This window comes from Aquarana catesbeiana, linkage group LG05 (assembly GCF_042186555.1).
Source record: "Aquarana catesbeiana isolate 2022-GZ linkage group LG05, ASM4218655v1, whole genome shotgun sequence".
Lineage (NCBI taxonomy): Eukaryota > Metazoa > Chordata > Amphibia > Anura > Ranidae > Aquarana > Aquarana catesbeiana.
In genome coordinates, this window is record NC_133328.1 from 77,884,313 (window position 1) to 77,905,873 (window position 21,561).

General features: G+C 42.7%; 1 protein-coding gene across 5 annotated transcripts in view; it reads right to left on the reverse strand.

The window, feature by feature from the left end:
- PFKP (phosphofructokinase, platelet) overlaps positions 1–21,561 on the reverse strand; it is a 144,347-nt gene that overhangs the window by 65,831 nt on the left and 56,955 nt on the right. For all 5 annotated transcript variants that reach the window (XM_073629896.1, XM_073629897.1, XM_073629894.1 and 2 more), the window contains exons 4-5: positions 21,103–21,292; positions 15,742–15,907 (exon numbers count right to left, since the gene is read on the reverse strand). In XM_073629896.1, coding sequence (XP_073485997.1) covers positions 15,742–15,907; positions 21,103–21,292 — 356 coding nt within the window. The remainder of the gene's footprint in view (positions 1–15,741; positions 15,908–21,102; positions 21,293–21,561) is intronic.

Genomic DNA, 21,561 nt, shown 5'->3' on the forward strand with positions numbered 1-21,561 from the left:
CATCAAATCAAGAATGCCTCAGTTTTTGCCTGAGATCTAGGTAAGTATAGCAATTTGGGGAAAGGGGCTAAACCTACTTAGTTGACTGGGGTCAAAAGGGAGAGAAGCTTTGTGGGAAGGTTTCCTTGCCCTTTATAGACTGCATAAACATTGCAAACCCTTTTATTAATCTATTTTTTTATTTAACTTTAGGTGAACTTTTTCCCAGACTATATACCAGCCATTCTCAACCAGGGTTGTGGAGGGGTTCCTCCAGAGGTTTCTAGAGGTTCCTTGAGCTGTGCCTGATGAACCACCTATTTGATGATGCCTACAAAGTTTAAGGTTCAGCATCACTTAGCAAAGCCAGCAGCATGACACCAAATATCTTTTTAGCTGTCTTTAAGGGTGGCATCCTGAAAAGTACTTTAAGGGGGACATTCTTCCTATTGACCAACAATATAAGGAGCATTGTTCCTATTGAGCCCTGATGATTTGGTTTTAGTAAGGGTTCCTCGAGAAATGAAAAATTATTTTTGGGGTTGCTCTAGGGTTAAAAGGTTGAGAAAGCCTGCTATATACATTAAAGTATTTACATATTCTGAACAAGTATTAAAAGCATTTCAAAACACGTCCTGTCTACCTTTGCAGACAGGTATATGTGTATATACAGTAAATGCTTGTTATACTCACTCTGAAACCTAAGGGGTTAATCCCCTGCATTGTGTAAAAAGGCTGTTTTATCCTGTCTCCTCTGATCCTCCCCTTCTTTTGCTGTCCCCAATCTGCTGATAGTAGAGAGCCCTAGGATGCACTCTGCACATGCTCAGTTTGGTGTGTATTGCTAGAGAGTTTTTTTGTTTTTTTATTTGGGGGGGTGGATGTGATCAGCACAGGGACAATTAGCATTGTCCAGACAGATGGTCAGGGGTCATGCAGCCTCATAGGACAGTTAAGGGAGAATGAAAACTCCTCCTACAAGCTTCAACCAGTGCTCGGCTCGACACTGGTGGAAGTCACAAGACAAGGGAGGGTGCATGTGATCAGCACAGGGCCAATCAGCACTCTTCATACAGAAAAGGTCAAGGGTCATGCAGCCTCATAGGACAGTTAGAGAAAAATGAAACCATCCCCTTACAAGCTTTACCAGTGCTCGATCGGACACTGATAGAAGTCACAACACTGCTTCAGAATATACTGCTGATGAAAAAAAGGCTTGTACTGTGTTTCCCTGAAAATAAGCCCTTCCCCGAAAGTAAGACCTAGTGTGATTATCAGGGAGGGCTGCAATATAAGTCCTACCCCGAAAATAAGCCCTATCAAAGTTCACAAAAAAACTGTAATCCATTACTGTATACTGGTGCAGTGTCTCCGTTTATTACTGTATTAATAATACAATGTTTTACAGCCGCTGGAGGTCCTCTTTTCTCATCCTTCCTCTTCAGTGTATGGAGCGGGCTGACATCAGCTGGATCTTGGCTCTTCTCTCTCATCCTCTCCTCCCCACTGATGTCTGTGGCCCCTCTCTCTGCAGTACTCGGAGCGGGCCGACGTCAGCTGGATCTCGGCTCTTCTCTCTCATCCTCTCCTCCCCACTGATGTCTGCGGCCCCTCTCTCTGCAGTACTCGGAGCGGGCTGACATCAGCGGGATCTCGGCTCTTCTCTCTCATCCTCTCCTCCCCACTGATGTCTGCGGCCCCTCTCTCTGCAGTACTCGGAGCGGGCTGACGTCAGCGGGGATCTCAGAGGAGAAGAGCAGATCACACGTGAATGCCCAGGGGAGCTGTAAAGGGTATTTTTTATGGTATAAAACTGCGGACACACTAATGTACCATTATAATATTTTTATTAAAAGTATTTGATAAGGATTTTAAGCAAGATGGATTTTTTTAATGTTAAACTGACTTCTGACCTGACAGTGGGAGGAGGGGAGGGGTGGGGGTGACACAGGAACTTTTTTATGTTTTATTGATTTATTCATGATTGATTTTTAGAACATGGAGAGGGGTGAATGATGCAGCACAAGCACTGTGCTATCTATCATGCTTTAAAAGGAACTGATTTTTTTTTTCTTTTTTTAGGGTTACAACCACTTTAGTGCCGTAATTAAATAAGACATATCCTGAAAATAAGCCCTAGTGTGTTTTTTGTAGCAAAAATTAATATAAGACCCGGTCTTATTTTCGGGGAAACATGGGCAGTTTATATTTACTAAAATAGTTACATTTCCATGTTCTGTGTACTGTGGCAGACCAGATATAGTGAATGCAGGGTCCTGGGTTTAGTAACACTTTTGAACCTACTGAACTCTAACTTTAGAGTCTGCGTTGTGATCTTTGAGGAGGAATTTTTTGACTGCTTGTTAAGAACATACGTAAACTTTAATATTCATAGTATGGACACAGGTGCAGATTAAAGTACCATTCACAATACAACAGTGCATGTTGTTTGCATGCAATGATGACTGTTGCATTAATGCAATCTTTTCTCTTTAAAGCAGAGTTCCCCCCAAAAGTGGACCGTCCGCTTTAAGGACTCCTAACCCTCTGACATGCCACATTTGGCATGTCATTTTTTTTGGGGGGGGGGGAGTGGGTACCTAGTTTTGACAGGTACCCAGCTCCCACTTGCGCTCGTGCCACCTAGGCGACTCTTCCTCTCCCCCTCCCTCCCTGCAATCTTCTGGGACACGTCACAGGTCCCAGAAGATTGCTCTGCCATCCAGGACACGCAGCGTGACTCACGCATGCGCTGTACGCACCCGGCTGTGAAGCTGCAAGCTGTCAAAGCCAGGTGCCAACAGTAGTGATGCCGGTGCTGGGGAGAGGCACGGGAGAGAACCGAGGCTTCGGGCAGCCACATCGCTGGACCGCGGGACAGGTGAGTGTGTGTTTATTTAAAGTCAGCAAATACACTTTTTGTAGCTGCTGACTTTTAATAAACAGAAAAACGAGCAGAACTCCGCTTTAAGCAGGCCATGAAAACTCATCAGCACAGGTAGAAAAAGCACCTGCACAAATTTTGCTAACACAGTGCACCACAACATATAGGTAATACCATCTGGGTTATGCCTTGTTCCTCTGCTATCAGCATGAATCCCTTTTCCTGACACTAAGAGAAAAATGGTGACGGGGAGAGAGCTACAGCTGATTGACAGCTTTGGCTCTGTTCCTGTGAGCTGTATGAAGGGGGGGGGGGTGTCCCTTCCCTCCAATCAGCTCTCAGAGCTCTCCTCACTGAGCTCTGCAGAGTGTGACTTCAGCTCTCCACCACCTTTTTTCTGACAACTCAGACAAGCTTTATAAAGGGTGAATTTTGAATGGATGCAGTGAAGAGAAGACTGCAGATAAACAGGTACAACTTGCGTAAGAGTATTTGTTTAATCTCTGTGTATAACTCTGAGGCCAGTCACTTCGCTGGGTATATGTGAGGGTTTATAACCACTTTAAATATAAATATAAGTACAATGACAGCATGCTAGCCTTTCCCTTTAACAAATATACAACGGCATTTTCTAGTAGAAGACCCCCGTGTGATGCTTCCATGGGTGCAGTGAGAAGGGGGGATAGGAGAGTATAGCACACCATGGCAGTGCAATGTCCCCTGAGGGCCTAATAACAGTCACTGCTACCTCCTCTTCTGCGCCATTGTTGTATCGGACACGCCTTCATCTGGCGGTGCACTTATCTCTCTCTTTATGTAAATGATTGCTGTGCTCGTCCTGGTTTCCTCACTTTCCCTCTGTATCGAATGATGCTGTGCTCTGTACACTGACAGCCCCGGGACATTTCCATTCCACCGCCTAATGATTTCTCTTTAACCCTCTTTTTTAAATGCCGACAACCAAGCCAAATAGAGCGACAAGAGCAACAGACACAAGCATAATTCTTCCATAAAATCACCCTTTAGATCTCTATCATAAGTCACACCAACATGTCACTTTGCCAGCTGAAAATTGAAATCTGGCTTGCAGTAAGTGACTGCTTTATACAGGACATGGAAAGGGGAGGTACTTGTAGGAGTTTACTTGGGTTTGGGTGGGCATCCCAAGCATGGAGTATTCCGTTTACAGAGAGGATGGGAGTAGGGTAGCGGCACACTTCATTAATTCATGCAGCAATATGACGCAGCAAGTATGGATAGATGACAGCCTGTGTATTACTTTACACAGCTTGCCAGGTAAAACAGATGTTATCTATAGGTGAATCAGAACTTTTAGCATCAGTATCTGTTGTTTTGTGTTGGACCGGTATCTGTTGATACTTATGTTTCAGGCATCAGATATAGAATGTGTGGTGCTCAAGGGGTTAAGTTAGCACTAGGGATTAGGTTAGAGGTTTAGGTTAGGTTGACCTAGTAAGAAGGTAAAGGGTTATGAATGGATGTGATCTATGAATGGAAGAAAGGCAGATGAATGAAAGCTCCGCCTCCTCCATTCACAGATTGCTTTTCATTCATGGAAGCTATATTACAGTTTCTATAAATGGAGAAGAGATGCCAAAAGGGCGGGCATAGTCAGCACTAGTGATGAGTTCCTGTCACCGGTCCAGCGCTGGTATTAAAATGGTTGTAAAAGCAGAAGGTGTTTTACCTTCATGCATTCTATGCAGTAAGGTAAAAAAAACTTCAGCATGTAGCTTCTCCCGCAGCCTCCCTTAATACTTACCTGAGCCCCATTTCGATCCAGCAATGTGCATGACATCTGAGGCTTTCTAGGCTCTCTCACTTCTCATTGGCTCATATACAGCAGAAGGAGCCATTGGCTTTCCCTGCTGTCAATCAGAGCCAGTGATGAGGGAGCGGGGCCGAGCTTCGCACTGTGCATCTTCTGGACACACAGAGCGGGGCTCAGGAGCGAGAATGCATGAGTGCCCCTATAGCAAGTGGCTTGCTATGGTGCACACACGGCAGGGGAGGGGGGGAGGAGCCAGGAGTGCTGGCATGGGACCTGAGAAGAGGCAAGGATCAGGGCTGCTCTGTGCAAAACCACTGCACAGAGAAGGTAAGTATCTCATGTTTTTTTTTATTTTAAATACAAAAAAATGAACCTTTAGCCCGGGTTCACACTTATGCGAATTAGATGTGCGTTTCTGCACATCTAATTCGCATAGCAGGAGAATGTGACTGGCTCCCTATGGAGCCGGTTCACATATCTCCGGGGCGGCTGCGGAGCGCACTGCACAAAAACGCTGTGCGTCTTTGGCTCCGTTTCAGGGCCGAATTCAGGCATAGAATCGGCCCTGATTCGTCCCTGAAACTGGGAACAGAGACGCACAGCGCTCCTGTGCGATCCGCAGCCCGTTGTAGTGTGAACCCGGGCTCAATGTTACTTTAACCCCCACAGCACCAGAAGAGAGCCAGCAACAGCACATTTAATACAAAGGGACACTTTGTATTAAATGTAAGAAACATCCCTTGTGCTTATTATTTTTACTTTTATGTTACATAAACTTAGGCTTATGGAGGTTTGGGTCAATTTTTAGAAGGAAGTTAATGTGTTAGGGGTGTTTTGGGGGTAGGGTTAAGCATTAAGGATTGGGAGGGGGTTAAAAGTTAAGGGTTCTAGACTGAAGATTAACGGGTCACTCTCAGAACCAGTACAGATATTTAACGGCACCAGGCAGGGTTGCCCCCTGTCCCCAATCTTATTCATACTCATGCTAGAGCCATGCTTGCGCACCATAAACAGGAACCCGTCGATCAAAGGCTTATCACTAGGGACCACACACTATAAATTAGCGGCTTATGAGGATGATCTTCTATTCGTTCTCATGCAACCCCATATATCGATCCCAACCTCTTAAAAGAATTTGAGTTGTATGGATCTTTTTCAAATTTTAAGATCAATTACGACAAGTCAGAAGCACTTAACATCCCTCTGAACCCCAGACCTTTACAAGAGACCAAATCCAATTGTCCCTTCAAATGGGTGGACTCCGCGCTTAAATATTTGGGGATATGGCTTACACCTGACCTGGCAAGCCTCTACACACAAAATTTTCACCCTATCTTACACAAGATACAACAAGACATGCGGCGCTGGAATCTCAAACCACTTTCCTGGTTTGGGAGGGCGGCTGTAGTGAAGATGACAATATTGCCCAGGGTACTGTACCTGTTCCATAATTTGCCCATTCTCCTGCCTAAAAGGTTCTTCTCCCAGTTGAACACGACACTGAGAGAATTTATCTGGGCGGGGAAGAAATCACGCATTAGTATGCTGACTTTGACCAAACCAAAAAGAGAGGGAGGTATTAACTTACCAAACTTTAAACATTACTACTACGCGACACACTTGACGCAAATTCTGGACTGGAACTGTATCGCCTCCTCCAAAGACTGGCTGGGAATAGAAGGCCTACAGACCAAAACACCCCTGCGGTTTTTGCCATGGGTCTCTAAGGAAGCATGCTCTATAAATCTAACACTCCCCCCCCCCCCCAATTGGACCGACATTAACAATTTTCCAAACAGTCACACTACACAACAGCATAGCCTCCACTCCCAGCCCACTGATGCCACTGATTCACAACGTGGAGTTTGCACAGGGACATACCACCACATCATTCCCCCACAGAGAGGATTCGACTCCCGCAACGGTCTCTCACTGTGTGGAAAGGGGCAAGCTCAAAACATATGGCCAACTATGGACAGAATTGCAAGCAAAACATTTCATGTATTTGCAGTAGAGACAGCTACATGAACTATGTTCATTGTTCAGTCAACAGACAACATTTTTTACGGGGGATCACTTTTTTTGAACAACTATGCATTGCAGGAAACCCAGTCGCAAAAGCAATCTCTCTGATGTACAATTGGTTGCAATCCAACAAAAGCAGGTCACCTTGTAAACATAAGAAGGAGTGGGAAATAGCCTTTAAAAAAACTTTACGGATGAACAATGGCTTAACGCCTGTATTCTCACATACAAATGCTCGATCAGCTCCAGTACTCAAGAAACATCATATAAGGCAGTGGTCATCAACCCTGTCCTCAGGGCCCACTAACAGGCCAGGTTTTATGTATTACCTTGGGGGAGATGCAGACTAGAATACTGCAATCTAGGGCTGCAACTAACGATTATTTTCATAATCGATTAGTTGGCCGATTATTGTTTCGATTAATCGATTAATCGGATAATAACCTTAAAAAAAGTGTGGTGTATAATTTAATATGTAAAGTTTAAAAAAAAAGGCAATTTATTCTTCAAAATCTATATGCAGTGGTAAATATAAATAATCAACTATATGATTAGGGAGCAAAATCTCTAATCCACTCTGAGAATAACAGACAGAAGAGATATATACTGTATATACTATTGGAGGTTGAATCTGGTAAATATCAGACTCAGAGATCAAATTTTTTATTTAGACCCCATTCACACCGGGGCACATGTAATGTGCCCTGCTCCCACGTAATGTGCCCTGCCTCCTTGAAATGTGCCCTGCTCCCACGTAAAAGTTTACTTTAAATGTAATAGTAATGCCTTTTATTACCTCCAGTCTATCAGCCTCCACCTTCTCTGGGTTCAGATGCTGATCTTCCCTGCACAGTCTTTAAAGTCATTTTTTTTTAAAAAACAAACATGGTATACTTACCTGCTCTGTGGTAATGGTTTTGCACAGAGCAGCCCCGATTCTTCTCTTCTGGGGTCCCCCACCGATGCCTCTGGCTCCTCTTGCCTTTAGAGTGCCCCAATAGCAAGCTGCAAATTATAGTATAGTGTGCCCCTATAGCAAGGTAAAAAAACTTCTGCTTTTAGACCCACTCACTTTCTGTCCAGGACTACATGTTCCATGAGGCATTGCTCCTCACACATTCACATTCACAAGTTCTCAGGCACTTACTGACATGTATGGACAGTGTACTGAGCTGCATGTGTGCTGCACTGTATTTCCTGATATGTAAACAAATAATGCATTCTGTATGCAGGCCAAATAATCGGCTGGCCGATTAATCGATTATGAAAATAGTTGACAACTATTTTCATAATCGATTAGTTGTCGATTAATCGATTAGTTGTTTCAGCCCTACTGCAATCACTGAGCAGCAAATGATATCACCTGTGATGTATTTCAGTTATCTTGCAAACTTGGCCTGTTAGTTGGAAAAAAAAAAGTTAAGGGTTCAGTTTAGGAATTAGGTTAAGTCAGAAAGGTTTGGTCTATGCTTAACCTCCCTGACGGTACTCCTGAGTGTGGCTCGGGGTGGATTTTTAGTACCAAAAGCGGTAACCCCGAGCCACACTCGGGATCGCATCTCCGGATTCAGGAAGAGGTTACTTACCTTGTCCCCAGGATCCTGCGATGTCTCCCCGCTGTATGTGCGAGCCGTCCTCCGCTGGATCTATTACAGTGCCGAGTTCCGTTCCCTGTGAGCGTTGCGACGCACGGGGACGGAGCCCGGCGCCAAATTCAAAAGGTAAAAAACACAATTCTTATACAGTACACTGTAATCTTACAGATTACAGTACTGTATCAATTTATTTCACAGCCCTTTTGTCCCTAGTGGTTTTTCCAGTGCCCTGCATGCAGTTTTATATTATAAATACTGTTCTTTCTGCCTGGAAACTGGAGATTGTCCATAGCAACCAAAAAGTGTCCCTTTACGTCAAAAGTGGTTTTAAACCAGCTAGAAAACAGTGATAATACATTAGAATCACTTGCAGAATTGAGCGATAGTGATTTGTGGGGAAATCCGTCATCAAACTGAAAGTAACCACAGCAACAATTCTGCAACTGAGCACATTTAAGTGTTTTTGATTTGATTACATTATTGAATAATTTTTATTATTATTATATTATTATTTGTTATAATTATTTATAGTTATTTATTATATTATAATTTCGTGTTTCAAACTTTATCATACCTGGGATGTCTACTAGACTCTTGTTTGGACAGATTTAAGTGAGTTATTCCTAAGAATTATAGGCCTACAATATAAAACGCCAAATTTCCATGCAAAATAATTGAACCGCTTTCAGCATCAAAAATCTGACATAATCATACCACCAAGGAGGTTAATAGATGTTAGAGACGTTAAATTCACTTTTGTCATCAATTTTTTAAGCATCAAGAACGACTGCGCTTGGTTTTCTGACACCAAAAAAGAATGAACAGATATGTAAGTGATTCCGAATTTAAAGATTTGGCTGGAGTTTCCCAACATCTACGGCTCCTATACAAATGCAGTGTACATTTCCCTGGTTCACATACAGGATATTTCCCAAGCTGTCCACTACTGGACAGTCCAAGCATTTTAAATAGAATGCCAAATACGAAAGATCATGCCAAGTGGAAAGCAGTAAAGCTGTGCTAATGTTCATCACTTTGTCAAGCATGTGCCACGTTCTTGCCAGCTGGCATCAAGTATTCAAAGTGAAGCTCATGAATCATTAGTGTCATCAACAGAGGAGAACCGTTCATATATGTAAAAGCACTATCACTTCATGTATAAGTATAATATATTTAGACCCTATAGGTTCTGACAGGTCCATAATACTTACATTTTATTTCGCACCAAATAAAACAATCATGGAAATCGACCTGTGACATGCCTAAATGTCTATCTGCTTAAATCATGCTACACAGTATTATTAAATTATGCCAACTAGACAGGGGCCTGTGGTTCCCCATTGAAGTTGAACTTCAGACCGTTATAAAAAAACAGAATTTCCCATACTGGGGGGGTAATTTCCGCATATTCAATTTAATCACTGGCACGGAATGGCCACAGATTCCAGAGGTGGCCTAGTTCTCTATAATCCCAGGAACTCTTCAAAGCAGCATGGAAGGCCTCCTAAGATTCCTCCTTTCTGCAAGCAAGGAGCTGATTCCCAAACACTGGAGATCGACAATTACCTATCTTGCATGTTTGGGAGTAGGATGATGAACTTTATATCACAAAGATGGAGCAATTTACAAACAACTTATATAGCTGCTATCAAAAAGTTACTGCAACATGGAGTACTTGGATCAAATTCTCCAACTATTCTCATCTCCAATCCTTATGACTTTAATTCTTGGTATCATAGCACCAGGGATGATATTCTTAGGTTTACCCTGGCTGGACCCCCTAACCTTCCCGAGGTTGATTTACTAAAACTGGAGAGTACTGGCGCCGCTCTGCATAGAAATCAATCAGCTTCCAGGTTTTTTTGTCAACACCTAACTGAATAAGGTGCATGCACAGCTGCACAAGATTTTGCACTCTCCAGTTTTAGCAAAGAATACCCAATTACAAACAAGGATTAAAAAAAAAAAAACTGCATTTTTGCTTGCACATGAATGAGCTCTCTCGTCTCCTCCTCGCATGCTCGTCTCCAGGATTTCTCCAGAGCCTCTCCCATCCTCTGGAACTTGCTACCTCCACTGGTCCGGCTGTCCCCTACTCTTGCTACCTTCAGGCGATCCTTGAAAACTCATCTCTTCAGGAAAACCTATCACGTCTCCAACTAATCTCCTACCACTTCCATCAGCTCATTCCCCACAGTTACAACCTTTTGTACCACCTGCCCTACCCTATTAGATTGTAAGCTCTTCTGAGCAGGGCCCTCTTAATCCTCTTGTATTTTATTGTATTGTAACTGTATTGTCTCCTTTTATATTGTAAAGCTCTGCGTAATAAATCATGTATAATAATAATAGTAATTGAATGATGAAAGTCAGCATAGTTTCTGTTCATTTACTAAGCACTTGGACAACTGCTCCTGCAGAGTGCAACTGCAGTTACAAAGTGTACAGTCTATTTGCCTTTAGTAAATCAACCCCCAACTGTCTTTTGACGTACAGAGACAGATTTTGTGAATGTGTTTCACATGCATTCTAAAAGTGGCATAGCATCTGCCAAATTCAGGTACACGTTCTAGATGGGTACGTGAATTTGGTGCGCACTACGCCTCTTTTAGAAGGTGCACAAGACACTTTTGGAAGATCTGCCTGGGACAGTCTTTATGAATTCCAAGCAGTGCACATTTGGGGCAGTGAGCCGCACCCACGTGGCTGTCAAATTGGGAGCAGCGGCTGTGTATCTGCAGCCACTGCATCCCAATTGTCACGAATGTGACTGCCTACACGGGGATGAATGGAGCACATATGTATTACGCTGTAGTACGCTCAAGGCTTCATTGTATTTGTTGCATTCCAGGGGTGTCAAACTCAATTTCATCATGGGCCGCATCAGCATTATGGTCGCCCTCAAAGGGCCAGTTGTATCTGTAAGACTAGATGTCCAGAGTACCATCCCCCCTTACATCAGATGCCAAGAGCCACCCCACCATCAGAAGTCAAGGGTCCCCCTCCCTACCTTACATCACTGTGGGGCAGAGCTGGGAAGCAGGGTCTGGAGGAGGACCAGAGGAGAGATGGAGTCTTCTGAATGCTGAGACCAGGGGAGGTGGGGACGAGGGGGTGCTGCAGCTGCACAGAGAGGCGCAGGATCTAAAGGAGGAATTCTGTCCTCCTCTCTGCTGCTGACTGCTGAGATGGGGGTGGTGGAGATGAGGGGAGTGCTAGAGCTGCAGGAGAGCTGTGAGGGCCATATGAAATGACCTGGAGGTCCGGATTCGGCCCGCGGTCCTTGTGTTTGACACATGTGATTTAAACTGTCCATACACTAACAGGTTTGGTTTCTTGACTGCTGAACGGTCAGACCTTTTACTGGGTCTTTGGAAAATGTGCTATACTATAAGTAAGTGGAATTTTAATACTTTTATATACTGTATGCTATTCAAAGCTAAATGTTGAGTTCTAAATAAAATTTTAAATTTTCCTGTCCCGGAAATGGGTATCATAAATGACAGAAATAGATATAAATTAAAGGAGAACTACAGCCAAAGCTCGTTTGACTGTACTTCTCTTGTGGATCACAACAATGCAGTTCATTGTGCACTCCTGTGACCCATTTCCAGCAGAGAGCGGGCTGAAGTCCACTGTTGGCTGACAACACACAGAGTCAGTCCAGGCTTGGGTGTCATCACGACCATAGTGTCGGGATCCACTCAGATTCCGGGACCGGGAACCCGGCTCAGCCGCTGAGAACCTGAGCCGGCCGCTCCTGTCCCTTCCTCAAGCCGGCACTCAAGTGAGTGTGGGGGGGGGGCAGAGCAGAGAGCCGCTGACTGACAGGGGATCTGCGGTTTTCGATTGCTTGGTTCTCAGTGTTAGAGGCACCAGGGGTGACAGATGGAGCATCGGACCAATGCTGCATCCATGTAGGTAAGTCTGATAAAAAGAAAACCCCATACATCTCTTTTAACTACTTGCGACCACCCGCAGCAGATGTACTGTACTGCCACAAGGTGGCTCGGCTGCGCAAATCGCCATACCGGTATGGCGATTCATACACTAGCATTCGTGGGTACGCTCGTTCTGGCAGCGGCGCGCTCTGATTGGCCAGTGGAGGAGCCCATCAGCAGGCCACGATCGAGCGATCGTTCCCCGCAGACACAGAACGGGGATCTGCCGAAGTAAACAAGGCACTGAGATATTTCTTCCTGCTAAGCAGGAAGACAGATCTGGGTGTTTCCCCAGTCACACAGTCCCCCATACAGTTCGAAAACACAAACAGGGAACACATTTAACCCCTTGATCGCCCCTGATGTTAACCCCTTTCCTGCCAGTGTCATTAGTACAATGTCAGTGCATATTTTTAGCACTGATCACTGTAATAATGTCACTGGTTCCCAAAAAAGTGTCAAAAAAGTCAGTTAGGTGTCTGACCTGTCCGCCGCAATGTCGCAGTCCCACAAAAAATCGCTGATCATTACTAGTAAAAAAATAATAATAAAAATGCCATAAATCTATCCCATTTTGTAGAAGCTATAACTTTTGCGCAGACCCATCAATATACGCTTATTGTTTTTTTTTTGTTTTACCAAAAATATGTAGAAGAATACATATTGGCCTAAACTGATGAATACATTTGTTTTTTTATATATATGTATTATAGCAGATAGTAAAAAATACTGTTTTTTTTTGTTTATAGCGAAAAATAATAAAAACTACTCCAGGGGAGTCCTGGTACCTGCGAGCTCCAGCTCCTCTATCCTGGCTTCCATTAGCCTTTTTCTATGAGACAGAGTTTATGATGCTATCCTAAACATTATGGGTGGTTTTACATTTATTTTGAGCCCGCTCCTGCTTTGGGTACATGTATATCTCGCTTCTAATGTTATTTACATTGTTCTGATATCTTTCTTGGCAATTGCCGATTCAATACCTTTGTACTGTTATTTCTTTTTCAATAAACAGTATTTAAAACTAAAAAAAAAAAACTGCAGAGGTAATCAAATACCACCAAAAGAAAGCTCTATTTGTGGGAAAAAAAGGACGTCAATTTTGTTTGGGTACAATGTCGCACGACCGCGCAATTGTCAGTTAAAGTAACACAATGCCGTAACGCAAAAAATGGCCTGGTCATTAAGGGGGTAAATCCTTCCGGGGCTGAAGTGGTTACAAATGAGGAACCCTTCACAGTAAACTTACTGATGATTACATCACTGTCATCATCACTGTCTTCTAACAAAGGCCATTGTAGTGAAATACAGTGTGAAAGTATTTCCGGAATCTGAAGCCAAGAATCAGACAAGAAAACCTTTTTCATTAGTACTGAGCAAACAAGAAAAAGCTTCAGAGTAAAGGTGAGTGGGAAAGATTAACAAGTGAGTCATTGACTTCACAGTAAAATAAAATTGAGTGCTATACAGGGAATTTCATCAGAAATAATTCATATTTTGTCTGACTACTCTGTGAATGAATTACTATGGGCATGACAAGCACTTTCATTATTATAATATAGAATATGTCTGTCAAAGGAAATGCATAGTCTTTCCAAATATATTTTTATATATTATGTACATTTAAAAAAAATCAGCTTGATCTAAATAATCTTATCTATGTGTTTTAATGTGTTCCAAAATGTGTTTTATGTATAATTTGTATTCATATTTGTACATGGCAATGGCCATATTCGGTCATTACAGACGCTGCTTCCAGTTATGCAATGGTTGGGCATTTTTTTTTTATATAAATACCCTATGAGTTGACCAACTCACTAAAACCAATGCACTCCTTGTGCAGCTGATCTTTTATCTCAGCAGCAGTTAAGAAGGGATAATATAGGCTAAATCAGAGTTTTGCATCCTTTTTTCTGTCAAGGTACCCTTTAAAAATGATGGACAATCTTGAGGCACCCCATTCTAATTCTAATATTCCAATGTTTCTCTTCTCCCTCAGTTTTTTTTCATCACTCAGCTAATGTGACCCCAGTACTGATGGAGAGGGGCAGGGGGAGGGGGATACTGAAGATGCCATTGGTCCTTAGCACACAGGCAGCTAGAAGGTTGTAATGGTGCACAATGAAAACCTGTGGCTTTGGCCCCTTTCACACTGGGGCGGTTTGCAGGCGCCATTGCACTAAAAATAGCACCTGCAAACCGACCCGAAACAGACGCTGCTGTCTCTCCAGTCTGAAAGCCACGAGGGCTTCCACACTGGAGCGGTGCGCTAGCAGGACGGGAAAAAAAGTCCTGCTAGCAGCATCTTCGGAGCGGTGAAGGAACAGTGTATACACCGCTCCTGCCCATTGAAATCAACGGGACAGCGCGGCTATAGCGCCGGCAAAGCGCCTCTGCAGGGGTGCTTAGTGGTGGTTTTAACCCTTTCTCGGCCGCTAGCAGGGGGTAAAATCGCCCCACTAGCGGCCGAATACCGTCGGTAAAGCATCGCTAACAATAGCGGTGCTTTACCGCCGACGCCGCCCCCACCCCAGTGTGAAAGGGGCCTTTGTGTAATTAAAGGCAGGCTTCATACACACACTGACTTGTATACAATTTTTGGGCAATTTTTAGGCATTTTGCCAAGGCACCCTCGTTGAAAAAGGCTGGGCTAAATGAAGTACAGAGCTCCCTCTAGTCCCTCTTAGCACATCCTCGCCATGCACATTTTTTGCATAAAGGGCTGTTTACATTATGTGCAGTTATCTGTGTCTTTCCTCAATAGTTTTCTATGTGCCATGCTCACACCAGAGCTCTGTGTTTCTCTATGTTCCAGAGCTGTGTGATTTTATGCAACATGATTTTATGACAGTATCTCTACTTACAGCCTCCAGCCCAACATGTACTATCAGTACTGGCCCATGCCAATCCACCACCAAGCCCAGTCATCCTCCCACAGGAGTGGGGGAGGTATAGCAAACTGAATCCTCCTTTCCTTTATAGACAAGGAAGTTTAGCATCTGTTTGATCTGAAGTTGCCTTGGTGTACAGTTCGGTTGAGGGCAGAAGCAACGGTGACAGTTATCATTCAGAGCATACCTGGAATGTTACTGTTTTGGGAAATAGTTAAATCGATGGGTTGAGTTCTGCTTTAAATGCATATGTTGCTTTGTCTTGGAGGTACAAAGCACAAATCTCTTTAAGCTCTCTTAGCTCTCTGGCAGAGATAGTAGCCACCCCACCATTTGTATATAATCCATACATCTCAGTGTCATATATTGCTCCCCCATGGCAATACTCATGATACAAAGCACTGAGACAAGGAGAGGAGGTGGCATTTCTCTCTACCATCTATTGGTAGGAATAACAGTTCATCCATGTGCTTGTATGAAGATATCTAAAAAACATGATGGGGCTCATACTGATTAGGGTCATACAGCTGAGTGATCCAGTGTTACCATATCATGGAGTCAATATGCAAAAAGTGTATCACAGACACGACCATTGTTTTTGGTGAACATGGCTGTCAGCATCCCGTTCAGTTACCTCTGAGCAGTGGTCATGATGGCATCCACCACCTCAATAATCCTGTGCAGGGCTGAGTCAGTTCCGATTGTCATATCAGTTCCACAGAAATCATTATCGATGGAGCCCACCATTCCTACGATATTCAGATGGGAATACTGCTCAGCAGCTGAGGCTTCAATTTTGCCTAAGAGAAAAAAAAAAAAAGAAATGAAGCCTTTCCTTTTTAACATGGCATTTTTCAGTACATAAATCATTCAAAGAATTTACTATAAGGCCCTTTCACACTGGGTCACTTTGCAAGCGCTACAGCGCATAAAATAGCATTCATTCTTTATTATGTATTATCCGTTATTCCAGATTATTAGGTATAGGCACTATTGGGTTGTTTCTTAAGATGTGGCCTGACATTAGTTAAAGTGATCCTAAACACACCTGGTTTAATTTACATTGTTCCTTCTATTTCTGTATGTGGATGATGGCGCTGTAATTATTTTAATAAAAAATAAATAATCTAAGTACCCTTTTCCTAATTCCTAATTTCCTGTTCCAGCTCTCTTCCAGCCTGTCTGCAGGGAAACATAAGCAGGAGGAGCTTCTAGTCCTCTGCTGCTGGTCACATGTTCAAAATATAAAAAAACAGCCTTTGGAATACAGAGTAAAAATAAATAATAATATAAATAAACTATTTTAAATCATCATACAAATAGAGATTTTAAATCAAATCTTTATTATTTCGTGGAAATAACATGATGCGGGTGGATTTCTTCCAGGCACAGGTTGTGTCACACCCCTCTAGCCTGTGTTTTAGAATAACAGGGAGGTGAAGCCTCCATCAATCTACATGTAATATCCCATCCCCATTGTGTTTAGCTGGTTAGTGGGCATAGAAGAGGAGGGAGGGATTGGGCTGTCATTTACTAGGGTGCATACGCCCACATGTGTGACACATGGGCTGCTCAATGTGATAGAAAGCAAATGCTCAGCATAGAAACTCTATGAAAACTGAGCATGTGCACAGTTGCCAACACTGCTCTGCCAAATCCCTAGCTGCACTGGGGACTTGGATAGAAGAGGGATCGAGAACAGCAGAATCAACTAGGTTTTTTGCAGAATACAGAAAACAAATCTCATAGTGACCGAGTATCAACAACATGTTTCATTACATTCCCATTAATTACATCTTGTTATCCCCTGTAGATGTCCCAAAGCATCTGCCCCTGATGAGTGTGTTATCACACGAAATGCGTCGGGCACTGTGGGGATGCAGACACATGCCCCCATCAAACCACCTATCCTGGGTCTTTGGGAATTGTTATACACCTCGTTCCAACTATCGACTTTGAATATTATCCTTCAACTAATTATGGTCTTATTGTTTCTGTGACATTTATCCCGGCTAGTGTTTTTTTATCTTGTGAATGAATTTACTTGGAATATGTGTCCACCTATCCAATCAGATCGCCACGGGGCACATGGTTACTACACATTATGTACCCTAGATGCTTGTATTGCACATGCACATACATATGTGAGTGTAAATATTGATGAATTGTTATTTACTACAATGCTTTTCATTTACGTGGTTTCTGGTATTGATTATGTTTGTACGCTGTTTCATGAATAACATATATGTATTTCCATTCTAATTTACCTCCAAACTGTCCATGGCCTCATTTAAAGTCCCAAATCCCCATTCTATTTCCTGCATTAGGGATGGAGGCACAATATATATACATATAGGTGCCTCACTCAAAGTCCCAAACTCCCCCCCCTCTCTCGTATATATAAAGGGATGGAGGCCATTAGACAGGGGTGACAGTGTTCCCCTGCCTCCCATGTTGTGAGGGCTTCTATGTCCAGATGGTAATGTACCATATTGGGCATTGCTCTCTGGACATACCATTCCAGCACATCAGCTATGTGTTCCAACTTCCAATATGGAGTGTTTCATTGTGTCTGCTGCCCGGAAGCTGCGAGGCGCTCTGCGTGGCCACCCCCCCTATCGCCCCTCCTCGTGCCCCCCTTGGGGCTGGGAGGTGCGTGTGGGGGAGGTGGCTGGTCACAGCGCATCGGCGCCACGCACCCTTCTCCACATGTGACGTCACGTCCAGGCATCATGATGCGGTAGTATGTGTTTTATCCATCCCAGCCAGCGCAGTTGGGGAATACGAGCGTCTCACGTGGGCGGTGGTTACCGTCAACGTCGGACCTCCTCCCCGCTTATGCCGTGCCGGCGTGACGCTGGTATGAGTCAGCGTGCACGTGCACAGGGTGGCTATATCTAGCCCCCCACGAACCAACTTTTTTGTTATCACCTATTTGAGATGTCTAGCGCACCATCCTACAGCTCACCTTTAGTCCAGCCATACAAGTAAGCCATTATTAAGTTTAATAACTTCATTGGTCATGTACCACTGTTCACCTGTTACTTTTGGGTGAACAATTAATGTGACATACGATTTTTTATATATCGTTTTAGACTTTCTCTGGTAGTCACCATTGGTATACCATCCAGTCTCTTCATATTTACCAACAACTTGCTTGCCAAGTCCTGGGGAGGTCCTTCCACTCTGCACCTTGTTAGCGCGCTGCCCTTTTTTACCTCAGCTCCCGGTAGAGACCATGTGGCCCTGGCTCCATACTCATCACATCTCAGCACAAATGACCCTCTGTAAGTATCCAGGGCAGGCTTATTCTGTCCTTCCCTGTTACGTTCCATTACATTCCCATTAATTACATCTTGTTACCCCCTGTAGATGTTACTAAGCATCTGCCCCTGATGAGTGCGTTATCACACGAAACACGTCGGGCATTGTGGGGATGCAAACACATGCCCCCATCAAACCACCTATCCTGGGTCTTTGGGAATTGTTATACACTTTGTTCCAACTATCTACTTTGAATATTATCCTTCAACTAATTATGGTCTTATTGTTTCTGTGACATTTATCCCGGCTAGTGTTGTTTTATGTTACATGTACATATATGAATTTACTTGGAATATGTGTCCACCTATCCAATCAGATCGCCACGGGGCACATGGTTACTACACATTATGTACCCTCGATGCTTGTATTGCACATGCACATACATATGTGAGTGTAAATATTGATGAATTGTTATTTACTACAATGCTTTTCATTTACGTGGTTTCTGGTATTGATTATGTTTGTACGCTGTTTCATGAATAAAGTATATGTATTTCCATTCTAATTTACCTCCACACTGTCCATGGCCTCATTTAAAGTTCCAAATCCCCATTCTATTTCCTGCATTAGGGATGGAGGCACACTATATATACATATAGGTGCCTCACTCAAAGTCCGAAACTCCCCCCCATCTCTCGAGTATCAACAACATGTAATACACCATTTATAGATACAGTCATTTTTATGATGTGGGTTTAGTGACACTTTAACGTGTAAGAATAAATGTCTCCTATTCACCCCCTTTTAGTCTGTTAAGTATACCATTGAAAGCAATTTTTGGGAATATTAGCTGCGGAGATAATGACTTGAACAATTTCAGTCCTTCAGCTGTGAACTTTGAGGATTAATTGCTCCATAGTACCTGCAGTTACAAAGGGCAGTGGGGGCTTGTTTAAATCTCTTTTAGTGCGTGCTAAGAATATGCAAACAAATTAATATTCATAGATTGATCAAAGGTAAATAAGGTAGACGGTAAATGATGCTGCACATTTGACTCATATTATCGCCTATTCACCATGCTGTAGAGTTACCCTTTAAGTGACAGTTATATATTAACACTAAAGGAAATTTATCAAAACTGGAGCAGACAAAAACTGGAGCAGTTGTGCTTGGCAAGATTCTATCTTCAAAGATTTGAAAAAAAAAGAAGCTAATTGGTTGCTGTGCATAACTGTTCCAGATTCTGGCTTCTCCGGTTTTGATAAATTCCCCTTATTGTGCTTCAAGCATAACAATCTCTGACAGTTTGTTAATGGCCAAAAACGAACAAAAGACAAAGCAGATTAAACACTGATGTACAGCTAGAACCTGGATAATACGTGACACTGCCTGGGCCAGTCCTTGTGTGCTCTCTCAACTAAAGCCAAAGTTCTCTTATGACTAGCCTGTAATTAGGCATTTAATGTGTTTAGATCTACGCTGTATCTCTTTGGCGAGATGTCTGTTAATTTGTTAAATTGATCTAAATCCATTAATTGCAGGTTCTGGTTTAGTCACTCCTGTTTAATTTAATTTATTTGGTGATAAGAACAATTAAATGTTTCCATTACCATAGCTAGATCTTCCCGGAACTGTTTGTGTTGAGATCCATAAACCATGAAAAGACCGTTGCTGGGTACAGGTGACTAGGGACAGATTAGGTGACAATCTTTCCAGACAGAAGCCTGACTGCACTCTGTAACACTATGAATAAGTGTGCATATTTCAATGATCTATGTACTATAAAATATAAGGAATATTAAAAAAATATATATATATAGTGATTTTGTAATTTTTTTCTTTAATTATGAAGAGCAAAGATTTAAAAAAGGGTTTTTTTTTGTTCCAGATGATATTAAATATTACAAATTAATAATAATTACCTTTATTATTATTATTTGTTTACAAAAATCAATAACTCAAGCTGAAATGTACAAGAGAATCAATCACAGAAGTGATTGGGACAGGTGAACACTTATTGGATTGCCAGCTGAATGAGGTGTATTCTTGCCGTGTCTAATTAGCTAAGCCATAGTGCTCTAAGAATCCTTTGTATTGCATACCATGTGCATTTTTAAGAATATATATACAGTATGTAAAGAGACTCATATAAAACATCAGTCTAAAAACATATAAAAAGTGGTTGTAAACCCTTACATATACCAGTGATGGGACTGGCCTCAGGTGATACAAAGAGATGAAGTCAATTCTCCTACATAAGTTGCACGTTTACCTGCTGCCCTTTCTTCTGTTCAAGTGCTGAATTTTAAAGCTTGTCTGAGAGTTCAGAAAAAAGGGGGCGGAGAGCTGAAGTTCCACTCTGCAGAGCTCAGTGAGGAGAGCTCTGACAACTTATTGGAGGGAAGGGACACGCTCCCCTCCACACAGGAACAGAGCTGAGGCTGTCAATCTGCTGGAGGTCCCTCCCGGTCACCATTTTTCTCCTGGTGTCAGGAAAACTTGTCAGAAGTGATTCATGCTGATAGTAGAGGAATGAAGCAGCAGCAGACAAAAGTGACAGTTTGTGCTCTTAACTGAGACAAGTACACACTATAGAGGGATATGCTTTGTTCGTATTTCATGTCTGAGGTTTACAACCACTTTAAGATAAAACTGACCCCAAATCATCAATATATAACTCTTTAAACTCTATAACTCTTTAAAAAGCATCTCAAAGGAAATTTAAAAGTACCTTCTTTTACTAATTCTTCAAGAAGTCCACTCCACTCCTCTCGGAAAAGATTAGCCCCGGTTAAGCTGCCATCTCCTCCAATAACACAGAGATTTGTGATACCACGTTTGACTAGGTTGCAAGCAGCTTTTAAGCGCCCTTCACGGGTGCGAAATGCTTTGCAGCGGGCACTGCCAATAACTGTACCACCCTGTAAAAGAAACAAATGCTTGTCGTTATTAAGGATAAACTTTTAAGTGTAGATGGGGTTTACAGCAGGCATGGTTCAACACTGCTTATGCTAAGATTGCACACATTTCAAGACAACCATCCACCACCATTGGAGCTTGCGTAGACAGGCATTAAATAACTTAAATGTTATAGGGCAGATGATAGTTCTGAGGATGCATTTGACCTTCTGTGCTTTTCTTTAGATGTGAAATGTTCTATTGACATCCATTTGCATTCCAGGCATAGCAG